Below are 22,639 nucleotides of genomic sequence, written 5' to 3' on the forward strand. Positions count from 1 at the left end.
AGCAACATGGATACATGTGGCTAGTCCAGTTAAGCTACTCGTCAATGGTAACCTCCAATCTATAAACTCAATTTTGCATAGCACCGCATCATTAAGTCGAGATGATTGAACATTTTTCCATTTGAGATGGAAATTGCCTCCACCACCACTGACGGCAGCCGATTCCACTCACCCACCACCCTCTGAGTGAAAAACTTACCCCTGACATCTCTTGTTATGTTATGATTTGCATTTAAATCTAGAAGATGAGTATCAGTAGATTGGTTAACCACAGGGCATGCTCGAGCGCTGGTCAAAGTCTTTGTACTGTTGCAGCCCCAATTTCTTCTGGTCCACTAACGTAAAATGCTACACTGGTTTTTAACTGATATAAATTTTCCAACTACTTGTCAACTCCTCTTGCAATCTGACTGGTCTGCTCCACTGGTGGAACTAAACACACGAGACATTATACTGAAGGAAAGGAGTTGAAAAATCAGCTTAAGATAGTTAGGTTGAGAACACTCCTCTGATGTAAGTGTTGGCCATCCGGAATAATTCATTTGTCACTACTTGACATATTTGTGTTCAGTCAATTGGGCATTCTACATCCCTTGATAGTCACTAGCGAAGGCAGTCTAGATTCCAGACCTTATTGATGGGTCCTCTTGGAGTGGATATTGCAACTTGATTATGTCCTTCTTGCTAAACATTGAGACACCACACTTGACCAATCTCAGGTAACTTGTCTTTGGGCCTTGCATCATATTTTCTATGTTGAATTTGTATTTAAGTATGAATGAACATGGAAAAGAAAATTAGGAGCCAGGCCAGTGTAGCATTTTGCGTTAGTGGACCAGAAGAAATTGGGGCTGCAACAGTACAAAGACTTTGACCAGCGCTCGAGCATGCCCTGTGGTTAACCAATCTACTGATACTCATCTTCTAGATTTAAATGCAAATCATAACATAACAAGAGATGTCAGGGGTAAGTTTTTCACGAGGGTGGTGGGTGAGTGGAATCGGCTGCCGTCAGTGGTGGTGGAGGCAAACTCGATAGGATCTTTTAAGAGACTTCTGGATGAGTACATGGGACTGAATAGGATTGAGGGTTATAGGTAAGCCAATATATAAGCCTAGGTAGGTAGGGACATGACCGGCGCAACTTGTGGGCCGAAGGGCCTGTTTGTGCTGTATTTTTTCTATGTTCTAAGACGCAATTGATAATTGTGAAATTGACTCGTCAACTTTCCTTTTGCACCAGAGTGGACAGCAGGAAATTGGCAAGAGAAAATATATGCTCATGAAACTTTAAACTTAAACTTCTCTTCCATTCAACAACATATTGACTGAAGTTCAAAATTACCCTGCATGTCGCATTACCTCAACTTTATTTATTTTTTCTTTTAGAATAGAAAGGCCACAAACCATAGAGCAATACAAAAATACTGGGGTTGAGCAGGAAGAATTTATGGTCAAAATGCTCTGCTACCTCAAATGTGCTTAATTTGCTGCATAGATACTATTAGATAAGTAATACTAACTACATTTCGGGGTGGGGGGGAAACAACAAGATTTAGTTAAGTGATGCACTTGAATATCTAGATCTAATAACACAAAAAAAGAGTTTTGTACAACTTACCAGATCCCAATAATTTAGTATGCACAGTCTCATGGAAGATTATAACTGATGGTCCCAGTGTCGATAATGGAACATCCAATCCACATCTTGCAGTGGTGGCTTTCAACTCTTTTGTGAAGTGTTTAAGGTAGGCTTCAGATGCATCGCCGAGAAACTTAAAGAGGTCATTGTGTAATCTGTCTGCATGAGATCTGTAGATAACTATATCAGATACAGCAAGTACTTTAAGTAGCAATCTTGTTCTTTGACTTAGGTTGACAGTCGCTCCCAGTAAACCTTCAGTATCTATGACAACAACATGATGAACAGGATCATATGCTGCCCACACTCCAACAGTGCATGACTCCTGGGCTGGAGAGGTCTTGAAAACTTCACACCCATAGAAGAATGTATGGTTAAGGGTATGAGATTTACCATCACCAGTGTTGCCAAAGATTGAAATAACCTTGAGGTTTTCATCGGCTTTGCAATTAAGTTTCTGAATAAATTCTTCTTCATCTGCCACCTAAATAAATAAAATATTTGACAAACTGCAATTATTATGGAAAATTCAACTAAAATTACAAAATGTAATATACGGACAAGAAAACAATACAGAACAAATGCATTTCAGACATAGCAATTTAATTTCTGGAAGAAAACAGTACCTTTGTTCTTCCCCCCAAAAGATTATCCCATCAGCAATCTTTCAATCACATTTACACAAGCCACAGATCATTGATCAGCTCAATACTAATCCCCGATTGATGCTACTAAGAACCCACTTCAAGGGGCACAACAGCAGCAGTGTTAATTTCCACACAATTCTGGCAGGCAAGCACTTCTTTTCCAAGGGTAACAGAGCTGAGAGCAAACATTTACTGGTACATTGGGGATGGGGGTTAAGGGGTGATGGTGAGAGAAAATCAAACAACATCCCCACTTTGGAACATCAGGCCAAATCCCAACAAAACAGTACCTTAATTTATTTGAAATTTCATTGTTATTTTACTTGAGATGGATGATACACAACCACTAAACTTCTAATGTCAAGAACATGCAAATTTAATACAGTGAAATCAGAACTGTGTACAGCAATCCAAAGTGTGAAACTTGAGTATTGCTAAGAGAGAGAGATTTTTGTCAAAGCTTTTCATCTTGCACTCATCAGGACATTCACAAGGATACAATGCAAAGGAAATAAACAAATTTATACTCATGATAAATGCTGATTGGTAGATGCATTGCCATAGAACATGCATCAATTGATGTCGACTAACATTTAACTGCCAAGTATTCTTTGAAATTTAAACCAGGCAGCTTCACTCGATTGGTCAAAGTATTGCCCTGAGGAATGAACCAACAAATGGGTTGTAACTTATTCTGTTTAGCTCAAACAAGCAGTGTGTGTGCATTGACTGCAAATAACAGGACCTTGTGTATCAATATATGTAGCAAATGCACCAACGCTGCGAGCTTGAATGCCAATTTGTTGTTAGCATAATGGTTAGCACATTGAGGGTTCTTCAGCAAATGTTGTCTAATCGCAGAATCCCATCCAATGTTGGACAGTTTTCAGTATACCCAGTACCTTGAATATGGTCAGTACCTTGTCCGTTGCAAACAGAGCCATGCTGTTTGAAACCTTCCGCCAGTCTTGGGATGTACGGTCTACATACCGAGCATCACAGTGACATTGAAATTCATATACCACATTTCTCATTTATGTGATAGGCAGGACATCTTTTAGCTTGACAGCAGCATCTTGTTAGTAGCAAATATCTCTTGTGTTGTTACAGTCCAAAGATGTGCGGGTTAGGTGGATTAGCCATGTTAAGTTGCCCTTTAGTGTTGGGGGCTAGCTAGGGTAAACGAATGGGGTTATTGGGATAGGGCGTGGGTGGGATTGTGGCCGGTGCAGACTCGATGGGCCGAATGGCCTCCTTCTGCACTGTAGGATTCAATGATTCTATACTGCATAGTATTGGTGTGAAATAGCTAGCTTCACCTGTTCCTCAAATTTTTGAAATACCTTGCCCTTCCCAGGTAACCTGAATTAGGCAGAAAGAACATACACACACATTGCACCTATTTCAGCTAAACAAAATAAGTAACAGTCATTGTTGGTTCATTGCTCAGGGCTATGCCTTGACCAGAGTTAAGCTGTCTGGTTTAAATTTCAAACAAGGCTTGGCAGTTAACTATCAATCACCATCAACTGTGGCATTCTCCATGCAGTGTCTCTACGAGAGTCCATTTGCCAACCAATCAGCATTCATTTCTCATACAGTTTCAATTTGTTGATTTCCCATGCATTGTATTCTGTTCTGATGATTGCAAGACAAAAGGTTTTGACAAAAAATGTTTCTTTCTTTTCAACAAAACTGCAAAATGTAATCTAAGGTTCTAGATAAAAGTTTACAGAGCTTCCCTGCTGTTGGATTCCAACCGTTTAGAAATTTACCCAATGCAACATGGTTGACTCTCAACTGCCCGCTGAAATCGCCTAGCAAGCCACTCAGTTGTATCAATCTCTACAAAGTCACAAAGAAATGAAACCAGATGGACCACCTGGCATCGACCTAGGCATCGGTAAAGAAATGGCAAAACAAACAGCCCTGTCGACCCTGCAAAGTCTCCTTACTAACATCTGGGGGAATAGTGCCAAAATTGGGAGATCTGTCTCACAGACTAGTCAAGCAACAGACTGACATTGTCATTCTCACAGAATCATGCCAGACAGATAACAACCCAGACACCACCATAACCATCACTGGGTATGTGTCCTGTCCCACCAGCAGGACAGACCCAGCAAAGTGGTCGCACAGTGGTATACAATCAGGAGGAAGTTGCCTTGGGAGTCTTTAACATCGACTCCGGACCCCATGAAGTCTCATGGCTTCAGGTAAACATAGGCAAGGGAACCTCTTACTAGTTACCATGTACCATGCTCCTTCAGCTGATGAATCAGTACTCCTCCATGTTGAACAACACTTGGAGGAAGCACTGAAGGTGGCAAGGGCGCAAAATGTATTCTGGGTGGCATATTTCCATGTCCACCACCAGAGTGGCTCAGCAGCAGTATTACTGATCAAGCTGGTCAGGTCCTAAACAGTATAACTGCTAGACTGGGTCTGCAGCAGGTGGTGGAGGAACCAATAAGAGGAAAAAACATACTTGACCTCATCCTTCCCAATCTGCTGGCTGCAGGTGCATCTGTCCATGACAGTATCGGTAAGAGTAACCACCGCACAATCCTTGTGGAGACAAGTCCCATCTTCACATTGAGAATAACCTCCATCGTGTTGTGTGGCACTATCACCGTGCTAAATGGGACAGACTTCAAATGGATCTAGCAACTCAAAGCTGGGCATCCATGAGGCACTGTGAGCCATCAACAACAGCAGAACTGTACTCCAGCACAATCTGCAACCTCATGGCCCAACATGCCCCAACTCAACCAATGCCATCAAACCAGGAGATCAACCCTGGTTCAATGGAGAGTGGAGGAGGGCATGCCAGGAGTAGCACCAGGCATATCTAAAAATGAGGTGTCAACCTGGTGAAGCTACCAAACAGGACTACTTGCATGCCAAACGGCAAAAACAGCAAGTGATAGACAGAGATAAGCGATCCCACCAACAACGGATCAGATCAAAGCTCTGCAGTCCTTCCACATCCAGTCGTGAATGGTGGTAGACAATTAAACAACTCACTGGAGTAGGAGGCTCTACAAATATCCCCATCCTCAATGATGGGGGAGCCCAACACATCAGTGCAAAGATAAGAATGAAGCATTCGCATCACTATTCAGCCAGAAGTGCCAAGTGGATGATCCATCTCAGCCTCCTCCAGTGGTCTCCAGCATCTCAGATTCCAGTCTCCAGCCAATTCGATTCACTCCACATGATATCAAGAGGCACTGGATTCTGCGAAGGCAATGGGCCCTGATAACATTCCAGCAACAGTACTGAAGACTTGTGCTCCAGAACTTGCCGCTCCCCTAGCCAAGCTCTTCCAGTTACAACACTGGCATCTACCCAACAATGTGGAATGTTCTGTACATGACGAGCAGGACAAATCCAACCCAGTCAATTACCACTCAATCAGTCTACTCTCAATAATCAATAAAGTGATGGAAGGGGTTATCGACAGTGCATTCATGCAGCACCTGCTCAGCAATAGCCTGCTCAGTGACATCCAATTTGGGTTTCACCAGGGTCACTCAGCTCCTGACCTCATTACAGCCTTGGTTCAAACATGGACAAAAGAGCTGAATTCCAGAGGCGAGGTGAGAGTGACAGCCCTTGACATCAAGGCCGCATTCGACCGAGTGGGTATCAATGGGTATCAGGGGCAAACACTCTGCTGGTTGGAGGCATACCTAGTACAGAGGTAGATGGTGTGGTTGTGGAGGGTCAGTCATCTCAGCTCCAGGACATCTCTGCAGGAGTCCCTCAGAGTAGTGTCTTAGGCCCAACAGTCTTCAGCTGCTTGATCAACGACCTTCCCTCCGTCATAAGGTCAGAAATGGGGATGTTCGCCGATGATTGCATTATGTTCAGCATCGTTGCGACTCCTCAGATACTGAAGCAGCCCATGTTCAAATGCAACACGATCTGGACAATATCCAGGCTTGGGCTTACAAGTGGCAAGTAACATTCGCGCCACAAATGCCAGGCAATGACCATCACCAGTCAGAGACGCTCTAACCACCATCCCTTGATCTTCAATGGTGTTACCATCACCAAATCCCCGACTGTCAACATCCTTGGGGTTACCATTGACCAGAAACTCAACTCAACTCATCACATAAACATAGTGGCAACAAGAGCAGTCCTAATACCTTCAGTATTCACAGTTGAAAAGGATCTTGGTAGCTGCAGTACAGACTTGCAGTGGACTGAGAAGATTGAGCATGTGGACATTAGGAAAGAGGATGTGTTGGAGCTTTTGAAAAGCATCACATTAGATAAATCGCCGGGACTGGATGGGATGTACCCCAGGTTACTGTGGGAGGCGAGGGAAGAGATTGCTGAGCTTCTGGCGATGATCTTTGCGTCATCAATGGAGATGGGAGAGGTTCCAGAGGATTGGAGGATTGCGGATGTGGTTCCGTTATTCAAGAAAGGGAGAAGAGATAGCCCGGGGAATTATAGACCGGTGAGTCTAACCTTAGTGGTTGGTAAATTGATGGAGAAGATCCTGAGAGACAGGATTTATGAACATCTGGAGAGGAATAGTATGATCAGAAATAGCCAGCACGGCTTTGTCCAAGGCAGATCATGCCTTACGAGCCTCATTGAATTTTTTGAAGATGTAGCTAGACACATAGACGAGGGAAGAGCGGTAGATGTAGTTTATATGGATTTCAGCAAGGTGTTTGATAAGGTGCCCCATGCAAGGCTTATTGAGAAAGTGAAGGGGCATGGGATACAAGGGAACATTGCCTTGTGGATTCAGAACTGGCTTGCCCACAGAAGGCAAAGAGTGGTTGTAGATTGGTCTTTTTCAGAGTGGAGGTCGGTCACCAGTGGGTGTGCCCCAGGGATCTGTTCTGGGACCCTTGCTCTTTGTGATTTTTATAAATGACCTGGATGAGGAAGTGGAAGGATGGGTTGGCAAGTTTGCTGATGACACAAAGGTTGGTGGTGTTGTGGATAGTGGAGAGGGATGTCAGCAGTTGCAACGAGACATAGATAAGATGCAAGACTGGGCAGAGAAGTGGCAGATGGACTTCAACCCAGATAAGTGTGTGGTGGTTCATTTTGGCAGGTCGAATAGGATGAAAGAATATAATATTAAGCGTAAGACGCTTGGCAGTGTGGAAGATCAGAAGGATCTTGGGGTCCGGATTCAGAGGACGCTCAAAGCAGCATCGCAGGTAGAGGCTGTAATTAAGAGGGCGTATGGAATACTGGCCTTCATCAATAGAGGAATTGAGTTTAGAAATCGGGAGATAATGCTGCAGTTGTATAGGACCCTGGTCAGACCCCATCTGGAGTACTGTGCCCAGTTCTGGTCGCCTCATTACAGAAAGGATGTGGAAGCCATAGAAAGGGTGCAGAGGAGATTTTCAAGGATGTTGCCTGGATTAGGTGGCATGCCTCATGAGGATAGGTTGCGAGAGCTAGGTCTTTTCTCCTTGGAGAAGCGAAGGATGAGAGGTGACCTGATAGGGGTGTATATGATGTTCAGAGGTATTGATAGAGTGGATTCTCAGAGGCTTTTACCCAGGGCTGGAATGGTTGCCACAAGAGGTCACAGGTTTAGGGTGCTGGGGAGTAGGTACAGAGGAAGTGAACAATCCAATCACTCTCCTTCACCTGACTGAACTTGTCCTGTCACTTAACAACTTCTCCTTTAACTTATCTCACTTCCTGCAAAACAAAAGGCGTTGCTACCCACATGGGCCCCAATTATGCCCATCTTGTTGCGAAGTACGTGAAACATTCCTTGTTCCAGTTCCGACTGGCTCGGTCAAAGAAGACAGAGGGTGGCAATGGAATGGTGTGTTTCTGAATGGAGGGCTGTGACAAGCGGCGTTCCTCAGGGATCAGTGCTGGGACCTTTGCGGTTTGTAATATATATATATATAAATAAGTTGGAGGAAAATGTAACTGGATTGATTAGTAAGTTTGCGGACGACACGAAGGTTGGTGGATTTGCAGATAGCGATGAAGACCAACAAAGGATACAGCAGGATATAGATCGGTTGGAGACTTGGGCAGAGAGGTGGCAGATGGAGTTTAATCCAGACAAATGTGAGGTAATGCATTTTGGAAGGTCGAACACAGATAGGAAATATACTGTAAATGGCAGAACCCTTAACATTGCTAGGCAAAGGGAGCTGGGTGAACAGGTACACAAGTCACTGAAAGTGGCAATGCAAGTGGAGAAGGTAGTCAAGAAGGCATATGGCATGCTTGCCTTCATCGGCTGGGGCACGGAGTTTAAAATTGGCAAGTCATGTTGCAGCTTTATAGAACCTTAGTTCGGCTGCACTTGGTCACCACACTACCAGAATGATGCGGAGGCTTTGGAGAGGGTACAGAAAAGATTTACCAGGATGTTGCCTTGCATGGAGGGCATTAGCTATGAGGAGAGGTTGGAGAAACTTGGTTTGTTCTCACTGGAACGACAGAGGTTGAGGGGCGACCTGATAGAAGTCTACAAGATTATGAGAGGCATGGACAGAGTGGATAGTCAGGAGTTTTTTCCCAGGGTGGAAGAGTCAATTACTAGGGGGCATAGGTTTAAGGTGCAAGGGGCAAGTTTTAAAGGAGATGTACGAGGCAGATTTTTTACACAGAAGGTGGTGGGTGCCTGGAACTCACTGCCGGGGGAGGTAGTGGAAGCGGATACGGTAGTGACTTTTAAAGGGCGTCTTGACAAATACATGAATAGGATGGGAATAGAGGGATATGGTCCCCGGAAGGATAGGGGTTTTAGTTACGTCGGGCAGCATGGTCGGTGCAGGCTTGGAGGGCCGAAGTGTCTGTTCCTGTGCTGTAATTTTCTTTGTTATTCAGATTCGCTCCCACAATCTTTTTCTGTTACATTGATGACTGAATCGATGCCGCTTCATGCTCTCACCTGGAGTTAGAAAAAATTATCAAATTTGCTTCCAATTTCCACTCCCTCTCACCTTCACAAGGTCCATCTCCGACACTTCCCTTTCATGACTTCTGTGTCTCCATTTCCAGTGATAAACTGACCACCAATCATTACAAACTCACAGACTCCCATAGCTACCTCGACTACAGCTCCTCACATCATACTTCCTGTAAAGGTCTCCATCCCATTCTCCTAGTTTCTCTGCCTCTGTCACATCTGTTCCAATGACGTCACCTTCAAAAATAGCAATTCTGACATGTCTGCCTTTTTCCTCAAGCACCATGGCTGACAGGCACTCAACCGGGTTTGACCCATTTCCCCCGTCCTCACTTTCCACCTCACCAGCCTCCACATTCAAAGGATCATCTTCTGCCATTTCCATTAACTCTAGCATGATGCCACCATGAAACACATCTTCCTCTCACCGCCTGTCAGCATCCACCAGGAATCACTCCCTCACTCCAACTCCTCATTACCTTCCCACAGCACCTTCTCTTACAACCGCAAAAGATGCAACAACTGCCTCTTTACTTCCTCACTTTTCAAGGCCCCAGATACCCCTTTCAGGTGAAGCAACATTTCACTTGCACCTCCTTCAATTTGATCTACTGTCTTTGCTGCTCCCAATGTGGTCTTCTCTACATTGGGGAGACGAAACACAGACTGGGTGACCACATTGCGTTACGTTCAGTCCACAAGCATGACCCCATCTTTCCTGTCACTTGCCATTTTAACTCCGTATCTTGCTCTCATGCCTGTAGGTCCGTCCTTGGCCTGCTAGAATGTTCCAGTAAAGCCCAATGCAAACTGGAGGAGTAGCACCTCATCTTCCGATAAAGCACGTTACAGACCTCAGGACTCAATATTGAGTTCAAAAACTTTAGACCATGACATTACACTTCTGCCTTGGCCCCATTTTTAAAATCTAACACAATGTCTCAATGCAACCCCCGCCTCCTCCACTGGGCCATCTGTCACTTATTCTTTCGTTTTTCTTCAACTGAGTTCAACCTTTGTTCCACTGTTTCAGGCGGGAAAGAGGCAGAGGGATAAAAGGTGGGGGGGTGGCATTGTTGGTCAGGGAAAATGTTACAGCAGTACTCAGGCAGGATAGATTAGGGAGCTTGTCTACAGAGGCCCTATGGGTGGAGCTGAGAAACAGGAAAAGTATGACCACATTAATGGGGTTGTATTATAGACCACCCAATAGTCAGCGGGAATTGGGGGAGCAAATCAGCGGAGAGACAGCTGACAACTGCAAGAAACACAAAGTTGTGATAGTAGGGGATTTTAATTTTCCACATATAGATTCGGACTCGCATACTGTTAAAGGTTTAGACGGGGTAGAGTTTGTAAAATGTGTTCAGGAGAATTTTCTACATCAGTATATAGAGGTGCCAACTAGAGAGGATGCGATATTGGATCTCCTATTGGGAAATGAGTTAGGGCAGGTGATGGATGAGAGTGTGAGGGAACACTTTGGATCCAGTGATCATAATGCCATTAGTTTCAACCTGATCATGGATAAGGATAGATCTGGTCCTCGGGTTGAAGTTCTGAACTGGAAAAAGGCCAAATTTGATGAAATGAGAAGGGATCTGGGAAGTGTGGATTGGCACAGGTTGTTCTCGGGTAAGGATGTAAATGGAAAGTGGGAGGCCTTCAAAGGAGAAATTTTGAGTGTGCAGAGTTTGCATGTTCCTGTCAGAATTAAAGGCAAAGTAAATAGGAATAAGGGACCTTGGTTCTCGAGGGAGATTGTAACACTGATTAAGAGGAAGAGAGAGTTGTATGAAATGTACAGGCAGCAAGGAACACATCAGATGCTCGAGGAGTATAAAAAGTGCAAGAAGCTACTTAAGAGGGAAATCAGGAGGGCTAAAAGAAGACATGAGGTTGCTTTGGCAGACAGAGTGAAGGAAAATCCAAAGAGCTTCTATAGGTATGTTAGGAGCAAAAGGATAGTGAGGGATAAAATTGGTCCTCTTGAAGACCAGAGTGGTAGACTGTGTATGGAACCAAAAGAGATGGGGGAGATACTAAATGGTTTTTTTGCAAGCGTATTTACTGAGGAAACTGGCATGGAGTCTACGGAAATAGGGCAAACTGGTAGGGAGGTCATGGAACCTTTACAGATTAAAGGGGAGGAGGTGCTCGCTGTCTTGAGGCAAATCAGAGTGGATAAATCCCCAGGACCAGACAGGGTATTCCCACGGACCTTGAGGGAAGATAGTGTTGAACTTGCAGGGGCCCTGGCAGACATATTTAAAATGTCAGTATTCACGGGGGAGGTGCCGGACGATTGGAGGGTGGCTCATGTTGTTCCATTGTTTAAAAAAGGTTCCAAAAGAAATCTGGGAAATTATAGGCCAGTAAGTTTGATGTCGGTGGTGGGCAAGTTATTGGAAGGTGTGATAAGGGATAGGATCTACAAATATTTGGATAGACAGGGATTTATTAGGGAGAGTCAACATGGCTTTGTGTGTGGTAGGTCATGTTTGACCAATCTATTAGAGTTTTTTGAGGAGGTTACCAGGAAAGTGGATGAAGGGAAGGCGGTGGATGTTGTCTACCTGGATTTCAGCAAGGCCTTTGACAAGGTCCCTCATGGGAGGTTAGTTAGGAAGGTTCAGTCACTGGGTATACATGGGGAGGTAGTAAATTGGATTAGACACTGGCTCAATGGAAGAACACAGTAAGAAGCTTAACAACACCAGGTTAAAGTCCAACAGGTTTATTTGGTAGCAAAAGCCACACAAGCTTTCGGAGCTGCAAGCCCCTTCTTCACCTGAAGAAGGGGCTTGCAGCTCCGAAAGCTTGTGTGGCTTTTGCTACCAAATAAACCTGTTGGACTTTAACCTGGTGTTGTTAAGCTTCTTACTGTGTTTACCCCAGTCCAACGCCGGCATCTCCACATCAATGGAAGAAGCCAGAGAGTGGTTGTGGAGGATTGCTTCTCTGAGTGGAGGCCTGTGACTAGTGGTGTGCCGCAGGGATCGGTGTTGGGTCCATTGTTGTTTGTCATCTATATCAATGATCTGGATGATAATGTGGTAAATTGGATCAGCAAGTTTGCTGATGATACAAAGATTGGAGGTGTAGTGGACAGTGAGGAAGGTTTTCAAAGCTTGCAGAGGGATTTGGACCAACTAGAAAAATGGGCTGAAAAATGGCAAATGGAATTTAACGCAGACAAGTGAGAGATATTGCACTTTGGAAGGACAAACCAAAGTAGAACGTACAGGGTAAATGGTAGGACTCTGAAGAGTGCAGTTGAACAGAGGGATCTGGGAATACAGGTACAGAATTCCCTAAAAGTGACGTCACAGGTGGATAGGATCGTAAAGAGTGCCTTTGGTACATTGGCCTTTATAAATCGGAGTATCGAGTATAAAAGTTGGAGTGTTATGGTAAGGTTATATAAGGCATTGGTGAGGCCGAATTTGGAGTATTGTGTACAGTTTTGGTCACCTAGTTACAGGAAGGATGTAAATAAGGTTGAAAGAGTGCAGAGAAGGTTCACAAGGATGTTGCCGGGACTTGAGAAGCTGAGTTACAGAGAGAGATTGAATAGGTTGGGACTTTATTCCCTGGAGCATAGAAGAATGAGGGGAGATTTGATAGAGGTGTATAAGATTTTGATGGGTATAGATAGAGTGAATGCAAGCAGGCTTTTTCCGCTGAGGCTAGGGGAGAAAAAAACCAGAGGGCATGGGTTAAGGGTGAAAGGAGAAAAGTTTAAAGGGAATATTAGGGGGGGGCTTCTTCACGCAGAGAGTGGTGGGAGTATGGAATGAGCTGCCGGATAAAGTGGTAAATGCTTTTAACATTTAAGAAAAACTTGGACGGGTTCATGGATGAGAGGGGTGTGGAGGGATATGGTCCAAGTGCAGGTCAGTGGGACTAGGCAAAAAATGGTTTGGCACAGACAAGAAGGGCCAAAAGACCTGTTTCTGAGCTGTAATTTTCTATGGTTCTATGGTTCTCCCATTAACATATTCTATCTTACCTTCATGCCACTATCAGCACCTTCACTGGCTCTTCACACTGTTATTAATGCTTCATCTGTCATGTGCCCTACAGATCTTTGTTGCAATCTTCCCTAGCTTGAAGTTATTGAGCTTCTGTTCCAACTGCTCCACCACCTCTTATACAGTATACAATCCCTCATATTTCTCCCTCAATTTAGCTCGGAGGCATATAGACTTGCAACATAAACTATGTTTGCCTCTCCACTCAAGCTGCCAGACCTGCTGAGTTTTTACAGCATTTTCTGTTTTTATTTTGGATACATTACATGTGTAAATTGGCATCCTTCCATCCAAGAGAAATGATGGGAATTCAGCCTCAAAGAACTTGGGTGAGGTCAGATAAGATCATCTGCTACACTGCCTTTGATGGAAAAGATTTTGGAACGGCAAAGCCTGCCACAAGTGCCACACACGAAGTTGGTCCTTGCCCAGGATGAATGCTGCTGCAACTTTGTTTGCTGTGGAGGTTCTGAAACAACTATGTCATTGCGATTGTGAACCTAAGCCCACAGTAACGGAAGCCATTTGGACCCTCTAGCCTACTCCACCATTCAACAAGATCACACAGTTGATCTGACTGTGGCCTTACTTTCACTTTCCTGCCTTGTCCCCAGAACTTGTTTGTTACTCAGAAATCTGTCCGATTTGGCCTTAAATACATTCAATGACTCAACTTTCATTATTCTTGAGGTAGAGATGTCCAAAGATTAACAGCCCTCCAAAGAAATTTCTCTTCATTTTCATCTTAAATGGGAAACCCCTTATTTTGAAACTGGGCCTTCTAACTCTAGATTTCCCTCTCCCTTCCAAGAAGGGAAACATCCTTTTATTAGTCTTTCAGGGGATGTCAATGTCACTAGCTAGGCCTGCATTCATTGCCCATCCCTAACTGCCCTTGCAAAGGTGGTGATCAGTACCTTATTGAACTACTGCAATTCATGTGATGTACGTACAGTGGGCTGAGGTGTTCCAGGACCTTGATCCTACAAGAGCGAAGGAATGACAATATAGTTCCATGTCAGGAGGTTGTGTGGCTTAGAGGGGAACTTGCAAGTGGTGGTGTTTCCATGCATCTGCTGCCCTTGTCCTTTTGGGTAGAGGTCACGCATTTGGAAGATGCTGTTGAAGGAGTCCTGTTGCGTTCACTTCATAACTATTCAGAATTCAGGATTCAGAACTAGTGGTCATAGTTTGAGGATAAGAAGTGAACCTTTTAGAACTGAGATGAGGAGAAATTTCTTCATCCAGAGAATCTGGTAAATCTGTGGACTTCACTACCACAGAAAGTAGTTGAGGTCAGAACATTATACGATTTCAAGAAGAAATCAGATATAGCTCTTGGGGCTAAAGGGATCTGGACGGAAGGCGGGATCAGGATATTGAATATGATCAGCTATGATCAAAATGAATGGCAGAGGAGGCCTGAAGGGCCAATTGGTCTACTCCTGCTTCCATTTTCAATGTTTCTAATTTTTTTTAAGGACCCCCAGCTCCATTTGTGTCGCTACATTCTGCAGTCTCTCTCTATTTCAATAAAATTCTGCTTCCAAAATTGACAACCTCACATTTTCCCACATTATAGTCCATCTGACAATGTATTTGTCCATTCACCCACTTTGCAGACTCTTAATATCCTCCTCACCACTTGTCTTCATACCTATCCTTGTGTCATCAGCAAATAACAACAATACACCTGATCATAGAAACCCTACAGTGCAGAAGGAGGCCATTCGGCCATCGAGTCTGCATCGACCACAATCCCACCCAGGCCGTATTCCCGTAATCCCACATAGTTACCCTGCTAATCTCCTGACACTAGGGTCAATTTAGCATGGCCAATCAACCTAACCCGCACATCTTTGGACTGTGGGAGGAAACTAGAGCACCCAGGAGGAAATCCACGCAAACACAGGGAGAATGTACAAATTCCACACAGACAGTGACCCAAGGCCGGAATTGAACCCGGGTCCCAGTGTGAGGCAGCAGTGCTAACCACTGTGCTGCCCCAACTGAGGCACCGTGCCACCCCACTTGGTCTCTTAATCCAAGGCTTTAAGTTTGTCAACCTGAAAATGACTCATTTACCTCAACTCTGTTTCCTCTATCCATGCTATAACATATTTCTCCTAACGCATGTATTCTTATTTTGTGAATTAACTAGAGAGTAATTAGCAAACCATATTCCCTGGACCTAGAATACCTGACGCCAAAATGCCATCCCTACTACTCTCCACAGGCGTTCACCTCTATTATCCTGACAGCAGTTTACATCCTACCCCACGCAGACGTGAAGACCACGCCGGACAAAATGTACACCCCACAAATAGCCTTGAGACGAAACATCCCAAAGCTTTGTTCATCATGGCCGGGGACTTCAATCAGGCCAAGCTCAACAGCGTTCTACCAAGATACCACCAACACGTCTCCTGTTACACCAGAGGCCCAAACATCCTAGGCCACTGCTGCACAAATATCAAAAATGCCTATTGCTCTTTTGCCTGCCCACACTTTGGTAACTCAGATCACAAGGCTGTGCTCCTGATCGAAGCTTACAAGCAAAAACTGAAACGGGAGAATCAGTCAAAGGAAGTTGTGCAAGGTTGATCTGAGGAATTGAATGATCTCCTACGGGACTGTTTCAAGTCAGTAGACTGATCAGTATTTAATAACTCTGATCAGCCTGAATGAGTATGCCACTGACTTCATTCGTAAGTGTGTAGAAGACTGTGCCAGAGAAGCAAATCTGTGTGTTTCCCAACCAGAAACCATGATTGAACAGGGACATCCATTGCCTGCTGAAGTCCAGGTCTGAGGCATTCAAGTCATGTGACCTTGACCTATACAAGAAAGCCAGATATGATCTACAGAGATCCATTAAAGATGCCAAAAGACAGTACAAGACCAAGCTAGAATCAGAGGCTAGCCACACAGGCCCCCACCGACTATGCAAGACTAAACAAGTTACAAGATGAAGGCAGGTTAAAAAAAAAATCACCGGTTCCAATGCACCCATCCCCAATGAGCTCAATGCATTCTGTGCCTGTTTTGAACAAGGGGTCAGCGAGAGCACGCCCTCCATTCCAGAAGCCTCGGACAAACCTCTATCCGAGGTCACCATTGCCAACGTCAGAGCAACCTTCTCAAAAGTCAACCCACGGAAAGCAACTGGCCCAGATGGGGTACTCGGGTGAGCACTCAGGTCCTGTGTGGACCAGCTGGCAAGGGTATTTGGAGTCATCTTCAACCTCTCTTTACACCAATCTGACATCCCTCCTTGCTTCAAGAAGATGACCATCTTCCTGGTACCAAAGAAAAGCCAGGCAGCGTGCCTTAATGACAATCGTTCTGTGGCTCTGACATCCATCATTATGAAGTGCTTCGAAAGGTTAGTCGTGGCACGAATCAATTCCTGCCTCCCAGACTGCCTGGATCCAATACAGTTTGCCTATCGCCACAACAGGTCCACAGCAGATATCGTCTCCCTGGCACTACACTCAATCCTGAAACACCTCGATAACAAAGACACTTATGTCAGACTCCTATTCATAGGCTGCAGCTCAGCCTTTAACACCATTATTCGTACGAGACTCATCTCCAAACCTTGTGGCCTGGGGCTCGGCTCTTCCTCCCTCTGCAACTGGACCCTAGACTTCCTAACTCGCAGTCTGTGAGGATAGGCAACAACACCTCCCCCATGATCATCCTCAACACTGGTACTCCACAAGGCTGTGTCCTCAGCTATATTCCTTATACACGTTTGACTGTAGGCCATATTCCCCTCCAACTCAATTTTCAAGTTTGCTGATGACACCACCATTGTGGGTTGAATCTCAAACAATTACAAAACAGTACACAAAAGGGATGAAGAATCTGGTGAACTGGTGCGACAATAAACTCTCCCCCAGTGTCGATAAAGCAAAGGAGATGCCCTGGTCCGTCCATATAGACGCTATCGTTAAGAAACATAGAAACATAGAAAAACTACAGCACAAAAACAGGCCCTTCAGCCCCACAAGTTGTGCCGAACATATCCCTACCTTTTAGGCCTACCTATAACCCTCCATCCTATTAAGTCCCATGTACTCATCCAGAAGTCTCTCAAAAGACCCTATTGAGTTTGCCTCCACCACCACTGACGGCAGCCGATTCCACTCGCCCACCACCCTCTGTGTGAAAAACTTCCCCCGAACATTTCCCCTGTACCTACCCCCCAGCACCTTAAACCTGTGTTCTCTCGTAGCAGCCATTTCCACCCTGGGAAACAGCCTTTGAGAGTCCACCCGATCTATGCCTCTCAACATCTTATATACCTCTATTAGGTCTCCTCTCATCCTACGTCTCTCCAAGGAGAAAAGACCGAGCTCCCTCAGCCTATCCTCATAAGGCATGCCACTCAATCCAGGCAACATCCTTGTAAATCTCCTCTGCACCCTTTCAATCTTTTCCTGTAATGAGGCGACCAGAACTGAGCACAGTACTCCAAGTGGGGTCTGACGAGGGTCTTATATAGCTGCATCATTATCCCCGGACTCCTAAACTCAATCCCTCGATTGATAAAGGCCAGCACACCATACGTCTTCTTAACCACCTCCTCCACCTGCGGGGCCGATTTTAGAGTCCTATGGACCCGGACCCCAAGGTCCTTCTGATCCTCTACAGTACGAAGAGTCTTTCCCTTTATATTGTACTCCTTCAGCCCATTTGACCTGCCAAAATGGACCACTACACATTTATCTGGGTTGAAGTCCATCTGCCACTTCTCCGCCCAGTCTTGCATCCTATGTCCCTCTGTAACTTCTGACATCCCTCCAGACTATCCACAACCCCACCAACCTTCGTGTCGTCTGCAAACTTACCAACCCATCCCTCCACTTCCTCATCCAGGTCACATGTATTCATATACATGTCCACCAATGCTTCCACTTTCTCAGGAGAGTAAGGAAATTTGGCATGTCCATTACAACTCTCACCAACCTCTACAGATGCACCATGGAGAGCATTCTTTCCGGTTGTATCACAGCTTGGTATGGCTACGGCTCTGTTCAAGATCGCAAGTAACTACAAAGGGTCGTGAATGAAGCCCAGTCCATCACTCAAACCAGCCTCCCATCCATTGACTGTCATCCATCTACATTTCCCGTTGCCTCAGAAAAGCAGTCAGCATAATCAAGGACCCCACGCACCCCAGACATACTCTCTTCCACCTTCTTCCATTGGGGAAAAGATACAAAAAAGTTAGATCATGTACCAACCAACTCAAAAACAACATTTTCCCTGCTGCCATCAGACTTTTGAATGGATCTACCTTGCATTAAGTTGATCTATCTCTACACCCTAACTATGATAGTAACACTACATTCTGCACTCTCTCCTTTCCTTCCCTCTGTACCTGTGTGGCATACAGGAAACAATATTTTTCACTATGTTAATACGTGACAATAATAAATCTAATCAAATCAAGATATGGGATCTTGAGCTTGATTGGAAAAGTGGGAAGTTATGGTAAACCTTTCTGGAGCTCTGACTAGACCATAACTAGAGTATTACATCCAGTTTTGGTCACCATACTTCAGGAAAGATGTTGACATTTTGAAAATGTGCGAGGAGCTTTGCCAGAATGATTCCAGGGATGAGGGACTTTAGTTTATAATGTTAAATTGGAGAACCAAGGCTGTTCGTGGAGCAAATGAGATTGAGGAGTCAATTAATGGATGTGTACAGATTGTGATAGGGTTAGATACGCTAGACAAAGAAAATCTATTGTCATTAGCCAATGTACAAGGACTAAGGGACAAAGATTTAAGGTTGTGGGCAAGAGATGGGGGTGCCTGGCTGAGAAAGCACTACCCCCCCCCCCCCCCCCCCCAGCACAGCAAATAGATCTGGAACTCTGCCTACAAGAGGCAACTGGATGGGCACTTTGAGGGTAATAAATTTGCCTGGCGATAGGAACAAAGCCAGGTATAGGACTGACTGGATTGCTCTACAGAGAACTTACATGAGGTAATAAGGTTGTTCAATTGGGGGGGGGGGGGGTAATGCCCTTTTAATTTATCTTGTCACCTTCAAATATTTTTGTACATATATGCCCATGTGCCTCTGTCCTGCAGCCCCTTTAAGATTATGACACTTCGTTTATATTGCCTCTCCTCATTCTTTACACCAAAGTGAATCACTTCACACTTCTCTACCTTCAAGTTCATCTGCCAGGTGTCTGCCATTTCACCACTACATCCACATCTTCCTGATGTCTGTTGCCGTCCTACTCATTGTTTACTACATTCGAGTTTGAAAAATGACATTTCAGTATTTTTTATATCCCTTCGTTCATTTTATTGTCCCTTGAATCCCATGGGTTTGTATTTTTAAATCCAAGAGTCCTTATACACATTAAGTGCACGATCCTCATGAACTCTCTCCCTTGCTTCAAAGAACTCGACTGAGTTAGTCAAACATGATCTGCTTGTAACTAACCTTTAACCTATATTTTTCCCAAGTGCTAATTAAATTTTGTCCCCAATTAATGTCGCTAAACATTACCCTACTTTCTAATTTCTGGGTTATCACTCTCGCTATATTATTTGTCCAATATGGACGCTAAGTGTTTGGCTTTCCTCCCGGACACAGTTTCGGCTCTCTCCCCATTTCCTTTACCTGGATCTGCTCCTTCTCATCGACCAACAGAAAGCTGCTGACAGCTTGGCTCAGCCTCTTGTCCAGTTGCTGGGTCTGTGCCTCTCCCTGTTCTCCGGGCCCGGGCTGTGGGTAGCTGCTCAGAGGGTGTTTGCGCCTGCTGGAGTGGCTCCGTCGCTGGCACTCGGTGCAAATGTTAACTTTACAGCTCAGACAGCGGGAGGCGGCCCTGTGCCGGACAGAAGGCCCAGACCCCGGGCTCGGGTTGCTGCTGCACTGATCACAGTATGGGATGTGCCCGGGCTGCAGGCGACTCCGCTCATGGTCCCGGAATCGGGGCTGTATGTGCAGTTCCCGCTCACAGAGGACACACTGCAGGCTCCCGCACTCATCACACTCGAAGGCCGCCTCCGAGCCGCCACACGCATAACTCTCCTGACACCTCAGCAGCCCGCCTGTCCCTGCAGCGGAGCCCGAGGAAACAGTGGAATCTCCACCCGGCCTCTCAGCCCAATTCTGCCCGCTCATTCTCTCTCAGCAACCAAGCACTCAGTCCCAGACCTCCCCGCTTCTGAACGAGGCCACCAACCGATACTTCATCAAAACTGGGATTCAGCTTCCCTCGGCTAATCGATCCGACTCGGGTTCGGCTCCTCTCGGCTGATCGCTGGGACTCGGGTTCGGCTCCCAGTCGCCACACTCCGGAACCCGTAAGAAGTCTCACAACACCAAGTTAAAATCCAACAGGCTTATTTGGTAGCACGAGCTTCCGGAGCACTGAGGGAGAAATTAGCATGACCAATGCACCGAGCCAGCATGCGGGAGGAAACCAGAGCACCCAGAGGAAACCCACAGAGACACGGGGAGAACATGCAGACTCCACACACACAGTGGCCCAAGCCAGGAATCGAACCTGGGTCCCGAGTGCTGTGAGTTGGCAGTGCTAACTACTGTGCTGCTCAGTTGTAATAAGTTCTCAGAGGTGGTAGTCCCTTCGCAAAGATTCCTTTATTTACAAGATCCAACAACACTATACAGAGTGCTCCCAGTCTGCATCTGAAGTGCCAGAAGAACTGACACTCCTGTTTAAGTACAGAGCATAGGGCTCCCTGATTGGACCATCAATTTGACCCATTCTTTATTTACCAAAACAGTTACAAATACAAAAGTACATTGCGCTTTCAAAAAGCCATCTCACAATTACAAACTATAAAGATAACACCCAACAGTATCAACAACAAACATATCATTTAAATACAATAGTACAAACAACATATCACAACAAGAAACAGCTGGTATGCATTGCAAGTTATCCACAACCAGCTTTCCAAGGCTGCAGACAACTTGCAACAACAATAAACCAGCGAACTATTATATAAACATTACCCAAGGCTAACGCCGTCCTTTAACCGATAACAAACAACTTCTCCCTTACACTGAGAAAAGGTTAATTGTAGGTTATCTTTGACTTTCCAGGGCATTGCCCTCCTTATTTTCCCCTTCCGAGGGTTCTGCTCTTGGGACTGCACTTTCCGAGACTGACCCTTTGGGGGTTACATCATAGTACAGTAACAAAACATCTCTATCACAATAAAATGACCATTGTGAGTCATCTGCAACCTTCCAGAGTTTAACCATCTGGATTTTCACCTGCCCGATTAGCTTCCTCGCTTCTAATCGGGGATTAATCTGCCCGGGGGTTACTTTATCCAAGGGACGCACCGTCCGGGCTGCAGGCAATCCACAATGATAGATTATAAAACAAAAAATAATATTGACACAAGATAACAAACAACTCTATTATGCTGGAAATAAACATTATAAATCATCTGCAACCCTCCAGGGCCTTCCAGGTTTTTTCCCTGCGGGGTGGGGTCAACCCTTCGGAGGTACTTTTGTCTGGGGGTTACACATTACGGATTTTTGGCTGGGGTGGATGTGGGAAGCCACCGTGAAGCTACCCTGTCTGGACGTCCCTTCCGGGTTTTTGGCCGGGGTGGGGGAAGGGGCTCCAGGGTACAGCAGCGATCATGGTACATATTGATACCAATGACATAGGTAGAAAGAGAGATGAGGTCTTGCACCAAGAATTCGGGGAGTTAGGCAATAGACTAAGGAGCAAGACCTTTCGAGTTGTAATCTCTGGATTACTCCCAGTGCCACGAGCGAGTGAGTACAGAAATAGGAGAATAGCACCGATGAATACGTGGCTTAAGAGTTGGTGCAGGAGGGAGGGTTTTAGATTCCTGGACCACTGAGACTGTTTTTGGGGAAGGTGGGACTTGTACAAGTGGATCGGTCTACATCTGAACCAGAGCGGGACTAACATCCTTGCTGGTGGATTTGCCAGTGCTGTTGGGAAGATTTTAAACTAGTTTGGCAAGGGGAGGGGACCCAGACTGTTAGCAGAATAGGGACACAGTATAACATAGAAAAGCAATGAGGTTAGAAGGAAGATAGCAGTAGTAAGTTTCAAGGAAGTAAGACAAGGCTGGACGGCCTCTACTTTAACACAGTAAGAGTTTTAACAACACCAGGTTAAAGTCCAACAGGTTTATTTGGTAGCAAATGCCATTAGCTTTCGGAGCCCTGCTCCTTCGTCAGATGGAGTGGATATCTGCTCACAAACAAGGCACACAGAGACACAAAATCAAGTTACAGAATACTGATTAGAATGCGAATCTTTACAACTAATCAAGTCTTAAAGATACAGACAATGTGAGTGGAGGGAGCATTAGTCACAGGTTAAAGAAATGTG

General features: G+C 45.2%; 1 protein-coding gene across 4 annotated transcripts in view; it reads right to left on the bottom strand.

The window, feature by feature from the left end:
* zfyve1 (zinc finger, FYVE domain containing 1) overlaps positions 1 to 20,939 on the bottom strand; it is a 178,493-nt gene extending 157,554 nt beyond the window's left edge. For 2 of the 4 annotated variants that reach the window (XM_078233659.1, XM_078233660.1), the window contains exons 1-2: positions 19,903 to 20,611; positions 1,622 to 2,126 (exon numbers count right to left, since the gene is read on the bottom strand). In XM_078233659.1, the coding sequence (XP_078089785.1) occupies positions 1,622 to 2,126; positions 19,903 to 20,409 (1,012 nt within the window). In that variant the 5' untranslated portion in view covers positions 20,410 to 20,611. Of the gene's footprint in view, positions 1 to 1,621; positions 2,127 to 5,984; positions 6,117 to 19,902 lie in introns of those variants that run through there. The other 2 variants (XM_078233658.1, XM_078233663.1) reach the window with 2 other exon arrangements.
* Positions 20,940 to 22,639: the final 1,700 nt, after the last annotated feature.

Source organism: Mustelus asterias, chromosome 18, assembly GCF_964213995.1.
Source record: "Mustelus asterias chromosome 18, sMusAst1.hap1.1, whole genome shotgun sequence".
Taxonomy (NCBI): Eukaryota; Metazoa; Chordata; class Chondrichthyes; order Carcharhiniformes; family Triakidae; genus Mustelus; species Mustelus asterias.